A 12,256-nucleotide genomic window follows, 5' to 3' on the forward strand; every position below is an offset into this window, starting at 1 on the left:
GAATTTTGAGTATATATATACTCAAAATTCTGTTCTATACCTCCCTTACATACTGTCTTAGTAAAGTAAGACTCAGTGTGTATGAGTCTCAGAGATTACACGGTGGTATGGTTATGGACCTATGGGAGCATTATTAATGAAGCCCTATAATCAAGCAGCAATGGGTCATCTCTGTGTAGCTTTATCTGAAAGACCATCCATTGGTGACTCACCCTGATGACAGGCTTTCTGCAGGCACACACACAAAAAGGGAAACTCAGGATTAGGCCAGGCATTCTGTAAGGAGCACAGATGTTTATCATCTGTGAGGTGTGGTTGCACAGCTGTATTTCTGACTACAGTTGAAACTCCCAAGCCTTTGCAAGGCTGAAGGGTTAACACGGCTTCTGATAGTTGTCCAGCTTCTGACATCCCCTTGAGGCTTGGATGTGCCAAGGAAGGAATTTTTACAACTAAGGTCAACTTAAGTCTTCTCTGTTAAACTCCATAATTTCCACCTTTGATCTTATAAGCACTACATTATGAATGAGCTTTTTTCTTCAATGTTGACCTCATGGCGTGTTTACTTAATTCATTACTGAGAAATCTCATAACCTAGAGCAGAAGGCGTTTGTTTTCTTGTTCTTTGTTTGTTTGTTTTTTTATCTGATATATTATAATTCCTCACAGTGTCTGCTCTCCTTGAAGTACACCACAAAGTCTGTATGTATGTTATGGGAATTCTCAGTGAGCTTCCCCAGAATCTCAGTCTCTTATGTTGCAGGTTATGTGAGACTGTCATTTGCCTTCTCAGCAATCAGGAGAAGTCCTCAGTAGCACTAGGCAGAGATGTTGTTAGAGGGGATTGTAGAATCTAACCCAAACTGGAGAAGTTTGTTTGACTGCCGTCTTCTCTTTGAAACATGTCAGGATGTCAAATAGTCTAAAACAGAAGAAAAGCAAGTTCTCGATCTCAAAGGCCTACCTGTAGGAGTTTCTTGAAATTATCCAAATTATCATGGATAAAGTTAACAATCACAGAGTGCTTATTGTCTGCTAGTTACTGTCTATAAATGGTCTATAAAAGTATGAATGGCCCCATGAAGGAGCTGTGGTTGCTATCTATCCCTGTTTCACAGATGAGGAAACTGAGGCACTGTTTATGCAAATGGCTGTGAATCCTAGCAGTGGAGTCAGGATTTAAAATTCACAGTCTCTGTCTATCATCAATGAAAGCTGAGTAAGGATTGCTCAGCTCACGAATGCAGCAATCCATGGACATCCTAATTACTTTCAATGTTCCCTGGAAGAATTATGTCTTATATAAGAGAAATAATATGGAAATATCAAGGGCCATAAGGAGCTTGAAAAAAGAAATATGGAACTCAGTAAATAACAGAAACAGAAAATAATTTCCCCATCTTCCTGTAAACTAATCCTACCAAATTTCAGATTGAATGTTTATCAAACCAATCTTATAGTCATTCATTATAATGATTAATAATTTATGAGATTTAAATACAAGATGCCATCGTGATTGCTGGATTATATTCCTTTCTATGTCTTATATCAGAGTTATATGTCCTGGAAGTCAATTCTTGAAACCTAGAATATCCCTGAAAACACAATTTTAAGATTATCTCAATTTATAGTCCAATTCTTCCTCAATATTCTGCTCTGTATGTAAATATTACAATTGCCATGGAATATCCTCCTCTTCCTTCTCTTTCTCCCCCCTCTCCTTCCCTCCTCCCCACCTCTCCCCTCCTCACTACTAACCTGTCTCTCCTATAATTGCTCCATCCGTGGATAAAACAGCACGGGAATCCCCTTTCTATAAAATTCAGATGAAATCTTAACACCAACTTTATGAGGTTTTCCTTTTTCTAAAGGAACAGCCTAGGGAAATGAAAAGGAGGTGGAGTGGGAACCCACCAGAACAAACATGCGAACGGACAGATACTCGGTCTCTGAGTAAACAATTCCTAAAGAGCTTGTCTTTTTGGCAGTTACAAATCTCAGCGTATTTCTTACTAAGGTCCTGAACCGAACGAGATTCTTCCCGCTTCAGACAATGAGCGTATTAATAAGACAACTAGTTAAAAATTGCTGGGTTTGAGAAATTAGTCCTTGCGTCTTTCGAGCATAACAAGTGGACGCGGCAAGAAGCCTTGATATCCCAGCATAGCCTCCTTCCCGGAAATCGCATCGTTGGACTTCTCCCAGTAAAACCAGTTCGGTGTGATTGTGGCTTCCTCTGAAGCCTCTCTCCTTCCAGCCTGCCCTGGGCGGCTCCATCCGTCCAAATGGGAGCTGAGTTTGCAAGCTACCAGAGGCAGTGGAGCTGGTGCTGCTGATGTCAGAGCCAGAAGACAGTTGTGATTGGATCTAATTAGACTTTGCGGCAGCAAATAGACGAGCTCCCTGCGTGATTGGCTTTAAAGTGGATGGTGCCAAACAACTCGCAGAGGCGCAAAAGTAGCAGCCCTGCTTTGGGAGCCCAGAGGAGGAGAAAAGAGCTCCGGGGCGCTCAGGACGCGCGGGAGAATCTTTCCCAGAGCTTTCTGCCTACGGAAGGGCTCAGCTTTCCAGCGCACAAGGGAGGCTTTCAGCAGCTCCAGAACCAGGGGACGCGACAATTAAAGAGAAGGTGCTTGCTAGCATTCCCAGTCCTAAAAAGTGAGTCTGCTACTTGATTTGGAAAGCCAGAAATACTCACCGCAGCAGCCACCGCAGCAAGAATAAGAAAGGCGAAATTGAATTAGGACCGGCTCCTCTCTAAGTCTCCCAACTGGCATGGCATCTGTCCTGGGGAGCAGCGGCAGAGGATCTGGAGGGCTAAGCAGTCAACTCAAATGCAAATCCAAGAGGAGAAGAAGGAGGAGGTCCAAGAGGAAAGGTAAGAAGCTCTCACTCTCGGTGCGTGCGCTCTGGTGCCCGCTGCAACTCTCCCCCTTTTCTCCCCTTGTCCTTCCTGCGATCTCGGTGGCCGCTTGTAGGTTTCCGCTTGTCGCCTTTACTTTAGGATGTTTCTGCGATGTCCACACTCAGTAGGGCACTTGCGAGTTCATTTTTTTTTTTTTTTGTAAATAGGAAGGGGTCTTTCCCCATGCCCGAACGGTACAGCGAGCCAGCCCACTAAGAGGAAGATGTTTGGCAGAAGACACTGGGAAGGAAGCTGAGAGGGCAGAGCAGAGGAGCATCCACTCTCTGATGCTTGTATTCTGGGTACCACAGTCCCTACTGGATACCCAAGGCTGGCACTTAGACACTCTTGGAGCCGACATTATTAGAGGGTGCCAAAAGAAACACTCACTTAAGCCAACACACATAAAAATGAGGGAATGAGCTCTTGCCCCAGCTCCTCCTATCCAAATTGTCTCAGAGAAAAAGAGGGCAAAGCCCTGGCAATCTCCTTCCCAAATTGACTGGCTTTTATTTATTTTTTTCTAACTCAGTGAAATATCTCGTTGTCGTGTAAACACTGGCATAGACAAAGAGGACAAGGCACGTCCTTGCAGAAATTACTGCCAGTTAAAAATAATAATAATAAAATAAACTCTGTGTATTAATGGTAGGAAAAGAAAGAAAATTAAGCCTTGCAAACCAGAAAAGGATGGACAACCGGATGGCAGGTTGCAGCTGACAAACTCGGGCTGTGCCTTGCTACTGACAGTGTTGGAAACGGGCGGCTCAGAACTTAGTCAATGTCACCACAAGTGCAGGGATTCCACACAAGGGTTTGTGTCAAATTAGCAATTCTTCCAATGTGATAGGCGGTGCCCTAACATGCATCTTTAGCCCGTGTGCATTCCACAGATGTATTTAAAGATGGTCCCAAAGCTGTCCCTTCCTTCTCAGAGAGGAACTTGACTCTTTGTGAGTCGGTGGAAGTTCAGTGCTCTTACCAGTATCAGGAAAGTATTTTGTTTTTCTCTAAGCTTTTGAAGTGTTCCTAGAAATATGCAGAGTAGACACAACTTAAGTGAGTTGGAATTTTTAAACTATTCTCATGCAGAATACATTGTGAGATATGGTGGTTGTACTAACCCTTCTAGAATCTATATCGATAGCCTAAGGTAAGTTTCTGCTCAATGGTTTCCCAAGTGTTTTCTAGCAGTCCCTGCGTCCAATATGATTTCTAATAACACAAATTAACAAAACAAAAACGTCAGAAGCAAACAGTCCTTGCTTATGATCGTGCAAAGACCCCTGAGAGCAAAGGAGAGCTGACACCTGCCTTTGATTGTCTCAAAATATTTGGTTTCACAGGGGGGCTGATTTTATAATTGTACTTGAATTCATAAGCAGCTTAAATGTATTTGATGTTCATTTCATTATCTGAAAATGTTTAGAAATTGACTCACTGATTTCTTCTAAAGCTATGTACTATTAAAAATGACATGGATAGTGAGATAACCACAGTTTTCAACAGTTTGACAAAGAATGTCAGTTTTAAAAGAAGTAAAGAAAAATTGATAGTTTTATAGTCTTTTTAACTATTTAGAACAAAGCAAATGGAGCAATATTTACAATAACACCGTCTCTAGAAATGTAAGCTGCACCAAATCCTCATCTTCCTTCATTTGCCTTACCATGAAGTATAAGGCATACTAACTTAAAAGCATTCTGGAAGGAAATAAAAAAAAACTGAGAAAGTCTTCATTTACTAGAAACTGAACCATGACAGCCCAAAGTAAAACATTTCACAGAAAATATTTGTACATTTGACTGTATTTGTAGTTTTGACTATAGTAAGTGTCCAGATTTTGATAACAAAGGCAATAGGCAATCATATAGCAATTTCTATTGTGTGTAGACCTGTGTATAAGTGGCCTTTTTGGTGGCACCTGCCAGCAGCTATTGTGGTAGGATAGACAAATGAAATTATTAAATATTTGCTTCTACTAGCAAAGTTAACAAAATATGATAAAAAAATAAAAGCTAGTGTACTTGATTACAGGACATAAATAATTTTTTACATCTCTCAAAATGATAAGTTCATTTATAATATGTTATAAATTCACATTTCTTCTGCTCCATAAAGAGCAATGATGTCTTTAAATTTTATCTTAATGATCATGTATCTTCACCAAGATGGAACAGCACAGCTTCAAATTGTAAGCCAGACCAACATGAAAACCCAGACATGCATGGAAGAGAGTTAAGGAATTCTAGAGAGGTCATGGAGTAAATTTGGAAGATGCTGATTATAATCTGTTAAATTATTCTTGCAAGTTAAGAAATGTAGCTATGATAAATGCATGTGTGCATGTATGTTCCCAGCTCATCTCTCAGCCAAACTTCAGGTTTTTAAAAAGTGCCTCCTAGCATTCAGCTGGTCAGTGTCAAAGGTTCTTTTATTTTCCATGCATAGCCTTGAAAAGTGTCTGGTACGGTATGCTTTCCATGCTCCAAAAGTCTGTCTTGAACTGAAACACTAACTACAGCCTAACTATGGTAATGATAGGATATGATTGTCGGCAAATGCAATCCATCACCTTGGAAATGGGGTTCTTTATTTCACAGGGTGGGTTTCTGTCACACTACCACTTAGGAAGTAGTACATATCTTTAAAGCATCAAAAACTGAAGGAAAATTTAGGCACAGAATATTACTTCCAGGACTACTGAGCAGAAGCACGCATTTCTCTGCCAGATAGACTTTAAAGAAAATTCTTTGAGAAGATCTCCTTACCCCCATCTACTTTACATTTTCTTGAGACCTTGTATTAGTCACCTTTGCATGTTTTCTGTTTCAGTTAGGATTTCTTTTAGGGATGGTTTGTGTGTGGTTTACACTGTCTAGACGAATGGAAAGTGTGAGAGCCTTATTTTTATATGAGACAGTGACAAGCGAAATAAAAGTACACTGAGAAGAACAGGCAAAGCTTTTGATTTTTGGACCTGTGTAAAAGTAAGGACCGAACCCATTTATGTGTGGACTGTAGCAGTTCATCCTCCTTTGCTGCCAATTAGAGACTTTTGGGAAACAATGGTAGCGCAGGTAGTTATGAAGGCTATCACCTGCCATCATTAACCATACAGTATTGCCTGCAATAGTTCACGGAGCGAACAAAGCAATTGCACTTTATTTTTCTAGTTCTTGGTAGAATTACACAGCATGATTGTAAACAATTTTATCTATTCCTTACTTTATGAAGGATAATTCTGCTTTCATTAGAAAATATTGCAACTATTGAGTAAATATTGCAAAAGAATTCATTTTAACTTAAATAAAGGTTAAGATTCGAAGTGTTTTTTTTTTTAATTTGTTGTTAGCAGCAGAGCACTCAGGTAGTTTTCAAAATAGTTCAGTTACAGAAAAGTAAATCACTTAAACTTTAATCTCTTCCCATAGACTGTCAGGATAATATATTTGAGGAGTCTCATAAATACGCTTTGACAGTCTCATTGATTAAAATAGTATATATTTTCTGTGTTGTGTACCTGTTTTTTCTTTTTCTTGTTGTTGTCCTTAGTGTACTTCGCCCCAAAGAAGCTTTACATTGACCTGAAATTCACTTTTCAAATAAAATATTTAAATAGACAGCCCATATGTAAAATGAATGAAGTTACTGAAAATTTAAAACAAAAACCTCTATTAATATAGACCTATTTAGAAACAGTTTACCACTCAAGGTAAACTGAAGGACACACGACAAAGTGAAGTGTATCCGTCTTCCATCAACTAGGAAAGGACTTAGGGAAAGTATCTAAGAGATATGCAGACACTCATCTGACTGGTCAGCTGAGCTGGGCATTTGCACATAATGTGTCAGTCTTTGGAGCATTGGCAACAGAAAAGTTGTCTTGAAAGGAGCTATTGTTCCAGAGTGGTTCAGTGTACAGATCTTTAGGGGTCTGGGTGTGAATTTTGGAAGCAACCCCACAAAGCAGATCTACGAAAGTAAATTGGGACTCTCAGCAAGGTGGTGAGGAGCAGAGCAGCCTGCGAATGTTGTGAAATGCAAATAAAAAGTTGGCAAGGGGGACATAGTAAGTGGAGCAGATGGATAGCAGACGCCGGCTTGTTGGGAAATGAAATTCCATGAAAAATTAATGAAATAGAAAGATTGTGCACTGGATGAGGGTGCAGCGGCCGTGTTGCTCTCTATCCCCTGAACGCTTTAGTAATCCATGTGGCTGTCATCTCGGCCGGTAAAAGACAGCCCATCTACACCACTGGCTCTTATCTCGCTCGCTGACAGCTCAAGAGGAAGGACTGGATTTAGGGATAAAAATCAAATTGATTAAACCAACCGTTAGTCAGGATCTAATTGCATGAGGGGTTTTCCGTTTTTTCTTTCTTTCTTTCTTTCTTTCTTTCTTTCTTTCTTTTTTTAAAATTTATATTGGTGCTTCTGATTTCTAGTGACCCATGTAATAAAAGTAATTTAAGATTGCTTCAAGGGCATTAGGTATGATGAGGGAACATGAATTTAGAATATAAGTATTATATATGTGTATTCTTACCTAAATAGAGGCATTATGGTTATTGCAAAAAGCCATCTCAAAATAGTCTTACATAAAGAAATGGACAGTGAGAGACTGTATTTTGTGAGACACAGAAAGGTAACATGTTCTGAAAGCATTGTGTTTAATTTAAAACCTATATGTGAATATATGTTCCTATGCATCTGTGTGTGCATGTATTGCTATGTATGTGTTTGTATCTAAACAGTAAAGACTAGAAATATTAGATCAATTTTATACCTGTCTGTATCTTTTTCAAAAAATTCTAGAAAATGGAAGTGTGTATTTTTACAACAAAAGCAGTAGAGAAATACCCTAAGAATGAAAAAAAAAAGCATTATTTGACTCTTGGTCATTTATAATCTTTATTTCTAAACAGATGTTGCTGTGACAAATCTGGGTGCTAATGATTTGTAAGCAAGATTTATAAAGGGGCATATTTTCTTATCATGAACAAGATATGAAAAACACTTAACCACTTTGACAAAAATGAAATCAAATTCCAAGTGAGCAATGAAAATCATGAATGTCCATTCCAAAATAGCTTAACTATTGAATGTTAATATTTTGTATGGGGTTCCATGTGAGCACAAAATAATAGAAAATAATAAAAGCCCGAGAACACAGAAGAGACACAGTAGTGCACCCTGGCTGATGGTGTCACAATCCTGATCCTTACTGCTTGGGGTTTGTAGATAACATGAATCTAAACTAACCCTTATTCTTCAATTAAATGGTTTCCTTTGCTTAGAGGAATATATGCTATAAATTCTTGATTGCGTAAATACAACTGCTTATTTATTGCTCTTAATATATTGTAACTCACTTAATGTGCCAATATCAAATAGAGGTACATGGTTTTTTTTTTTTTTTTTTTTTAAGGAGAGTAAATCAGGGGGAACAGTTCCTTTTCAATTTTGAATACACATACTTTGGATAAGCTTGTGTGAGACCTTGGGAAGCAAGTGTAAAGTTGCCTTTAGACTTCGCAAACTCCAGGACAGATCTGTGTGTCTGTTTGTGTCCCTTGCTAGCTTGGTCCCCAGGCATCTGTGTTTAATGATGGTGGTTCAGGTTTTCCTCTCTGTTTTCATTTTACTTAGAAGGAAAGAACATCAAGGGCTGTTGCGTCTGGCTGCCTGGATGGCTGTAAGTAAAGTCTAAAGCATAGCTCTAAGCTCTAAATCTGCAGCTGAAAATGTGTGAGTGAATCCAGTTTCCCGGGAATCACATCCAGGCATCAGCCACTTAGGAACTGACTCGTTTGCCTTTTAAGGGAATTTTAGTTTCTCAGAAATGAATCTGGCCACTGGCAGAGACAACAGACTTTCTTTTCTGGGGAATTATGTATATTTTTATAAAGAGTTACCTTGAATCACCTGGGTCCTCTACATATATGCTGGATATTTAATTATCTTTTATTTTAGTTATAGGTATTGAATATGAAAGGCAGTAATATAATTCCATTTTATTCTTTTATTGATTGTGAATGAATTCCATTTACATCTGGCTTCTGGGTAGAAAATAGCCAGTAATTGCCCCCTTTGTGCTATTAAATGCAAATATATTAGAATTTATTATCACCTGTGCTAAATTAGAAAACTGTCAAATAGTTAATGTTTCTTCTAATTTTTCAAAATAGCAAACAGGTTATATAAATTTTATGTTTATATGAAGGACATAAAAAGATATTATACCTGAGTAAGAAACCATGTCTGATAAACGGAGCCTTCCTATAAACAAAGAAAAGTAATATTAGTTTTTAAAATTGAAAGCGAATACAATCTAAATACCCAGACATCTTTATGCTCAGATAACTTCATGTTCAAACGTCTTAAAGCTGAGACCTGAAAGTGTTTATGAAGCTCTGAATACTTCAAATCTTGAGCCTGAGGGTGGATCTGACAATCCGCTTCCAGGGTAAAGGACAATTAGAACAGTCATGTTTGCTTAACTGCTAATTCATTCCAATCTGAATAGTCACCGAAAGCCTTCTCTCACCTTGGCAAAGCAAACACTCCTGTGGATGAGAAAGAAAGGTCTGAACACAGAGATACAGTGTTGCAGGTGTTGTTTTCAGTCCAAGTACCTGCTTCTTACATTGACACTCAAGCTACAACCAGGTGCCAGCCACGCCACTGGACATTTTTTAATCAGTGACAACAGAAAAATCATTCATGTCAGAGGCCAAGTTTTCATTCTGTGGCTGTTATTTTCCTATTCAAATAATACATAAAACAAAACTATTCATAATATATTCCTAAACTCTCTTTTCTGAAATCTTGAGTAGGTGAAGTGAATATAATGCTGAAATAATCATCATAACACTTTTAAATGAATTCGTGTGTGATGCTTTTAAACACCTTACCCATAATGTGCCTCGGATAATTCTATAGATTTAATTAACCTTTGCTGTTTCGTTTATTGGATATGAGATCTCTGCTTCTTGTTTCCTTCTGCCTCATCATTTTGTAATGTCTTACATGATTTCTCAAATATGTCTTCACAACTGTGGTATTAAAATAGGGCGGATGTGTGGGGACATCTTTTCTCACTATCAAAGCCTGTTTTCAATGGAAAATGCTAATCTGGTCAACTTCCTTCTTAGGGTCAGGATGAGACAAAGGTGGGGAGTCTAATTTTCCTAAAAAACACACCATCGGCTAGTGGGACGCTCATGCTTCAGATTTATTTAATTGTTTGAAAAAAATCAACTGTGCTGTTCAAACTACGTTGGTTAGTGTGTTTCGGCGTAAAAGCAATATTTTTTTTAAAAAAATTAATTGCATTCCGAAGAATGCAATTTAATAAACATGACAGAAACGTCAGCAAAATAGATTTTGACCTCCTCCAAACCCCAAGTCTAGCTGGGTTCACTCATCCCTGTCTGTAACAGCTGCTGAGTTCACATTGGGCCCGTGGCTGTGAAAATAGCTGGGGTCTTAAAGGAGAAGCCCACCCTCTTGATGTTAGGCTGTGTTGAAGGTTAAGAGCCCAAATATTAGCTGTTTAAAATATATGCACACAACTGTTTCTTAAACTCTATTTATAAATTTGAGGGATGGATAAGTAAATTACTGAAAAACAATACTTTTCCTTAATCCTTAGGTGAACAAAAAACATTGAAACATTTATCTGTGCTGAAAACCTAAATAATATAGCTGGAACTCGAAGGACAAGCAATCATCAATGTTCTACCAGAACTCTAACAGAAAGTGACTTTTAAAGCCAGTGTATGTGGTCAAATTAATATTTTAAAATTTAAATAATTATATATCTCAAATTTTCTCCTTGATAAAGAATCATGATTCAAGAATCATTTATTAGATGTCTAGGTAAAATAATAGGATATCACAAGCATTTGAGAAACTCTAAGACAATAGCAGAGCTAACTTTGACAGACCTTCAAACACACACACAGCAAATAATACCACGCTTAAAAGTAGCTTTGCTGTGTGGTAATGTACTCCTCCAATGTCAATATACAGCTCCAGTCTGGGGTTTAGCAAATGGGTAGACTTTGAGTACTAACTGAAATTGAGAGATATACTTTTACTCACTAAGCACATAGGAAGAAAAGTCCTTTATTATTAAGGCTAACAAATTTAAGTGTGAATGCATATCATTTCATGTAATCAGCAGAGTTTTAAATCCATTTTTCATTGCATGAAAATTGAATCGTGATGTGGCTTTTGTATGTAGCTAATGAATGGAATTCAAGCCATTAAATTGTGTGCTTGTGTGCTTTGTGTAGACTGTTAATATATGCATGTGGCATAGAGAAATGCCAGGCTAGAGATTTAAAATGCAATAAGTATCTATTGAAATATTGAATTTTAAAATGTTAAGAGATTCGTCAACTCTGAAATAGTAGTTATCTATTATATATTTTTAAAGAAATAATGTACCACAATAAAAAATATCTTAGCTATATCTGAGAGTGTAAACACTTTGAGAAATGGTGGGGAAATGATAGTGGTTTGTGGTTGTACTTCATAATTCTGAGGTAAACATTAATTGTTTAATTGCAAAAGTTCCAGGAGATCAACAATTAAAATTTCTCCTTGTGCATATTTCACATGAAGTAAAATAAATCTTCTTGTCTTTGCTACTAATAAAAAGTAATCCATCTTCTTACATCATAAAAAAACACTCTTGTACAAAAGGATTTAATAAAGGACAAAGACTCACAAACCAAAGACAAATGGAGGGGATAACTTATAGTATCTTTTCCTAAGCTTGATTAAAGTTCTTCCCTCTTACCTTTTATTTTGTGTAGCTTTCATTACACAAAGATACATGATTTAAAAATATGAGCCAACCCATTCCATTCTGCTGCTTGCGGAACTGCTAAATTTTGCCTTAAACAAGTATGAATATGCAGACAAAAACTGTGTTTGATAATTTTTACTAATCTACTTACTTATTAATGTGAATGCATATCAGCATTTCCTAGTATGGTTTATATAATATAGATGCTACCAAGGCCCAATAAAATGAAGCCAATATAGTGATCTTCTGTAAGCTTATATTCCATATAAAAATACAAATCCGGCTGTATCAAATGAAAGCAGGGAGTGATAATAACCTACTATGACCACATGTAATGTTGGGTCTTGTGATATTTTAAAAAGAATATGCTCAACATATACTTTAAACTTGTATTAAACTATCCTCATATATTAGAGTCCCATTCACAATGAACATAAACAATGATTTGTGTTGAAATAGGAGCGGCGGGGCTGAGGCCCGGCACCCGGCCACCCACATGGCTAGCTTATGCCCCGAAATAATTACACGGA

General features: G+C 37.6%; 1 protein-coding gene across 2 annotated transcripts in view; it reads left to right on the plus strand.

The window, feature by feature from the left end:
• The first annotated feature begins 2,046 nt into the window (after positions 1–2,046).
• Adarb2 (adenosine deaminase, RNA specific B2 (inactive)) overlaps positions 2,047–12,256 on the plus strand; it is a 560,555-nt gene continuing 550,345 nt past the window's right edge. The window contains exon 1 of one of the 2 annotated variants that reach the window (XM_026788354.1): positions 2,047–2,878. In XM_026788354.1, coding sequence (XP_026644155.1) covers positions 2,776–2,878 — 103 coding nt within the window. In that variant the 5' untranslated portion in view covers positions 2,047–2,775. The remainder of the gene's footprint in view (positions 2,879–12,256) is intronic. The other variant, XM_026788353.1, reaches the window with a different exon arrangement.

The sequence above is a fragment of the Microtus ochrogaster genome, unplaced genomic scaffold (assembly GCF_000317375.1).
Source record: "Microtus ochrogaster isolate Prairie Vole_2 unplaced genomic scaffold, MicOch1.0 UNK2, whole genome shotgun sequence".
In the NCBI taxonomy this organism is placed as follows: domain Eukaryota; kingdom Metazoa; phylum Chordata; class Mammalia; order Rodentia; family Cricetidae; genus Microtus; species Microtus ochrogaster.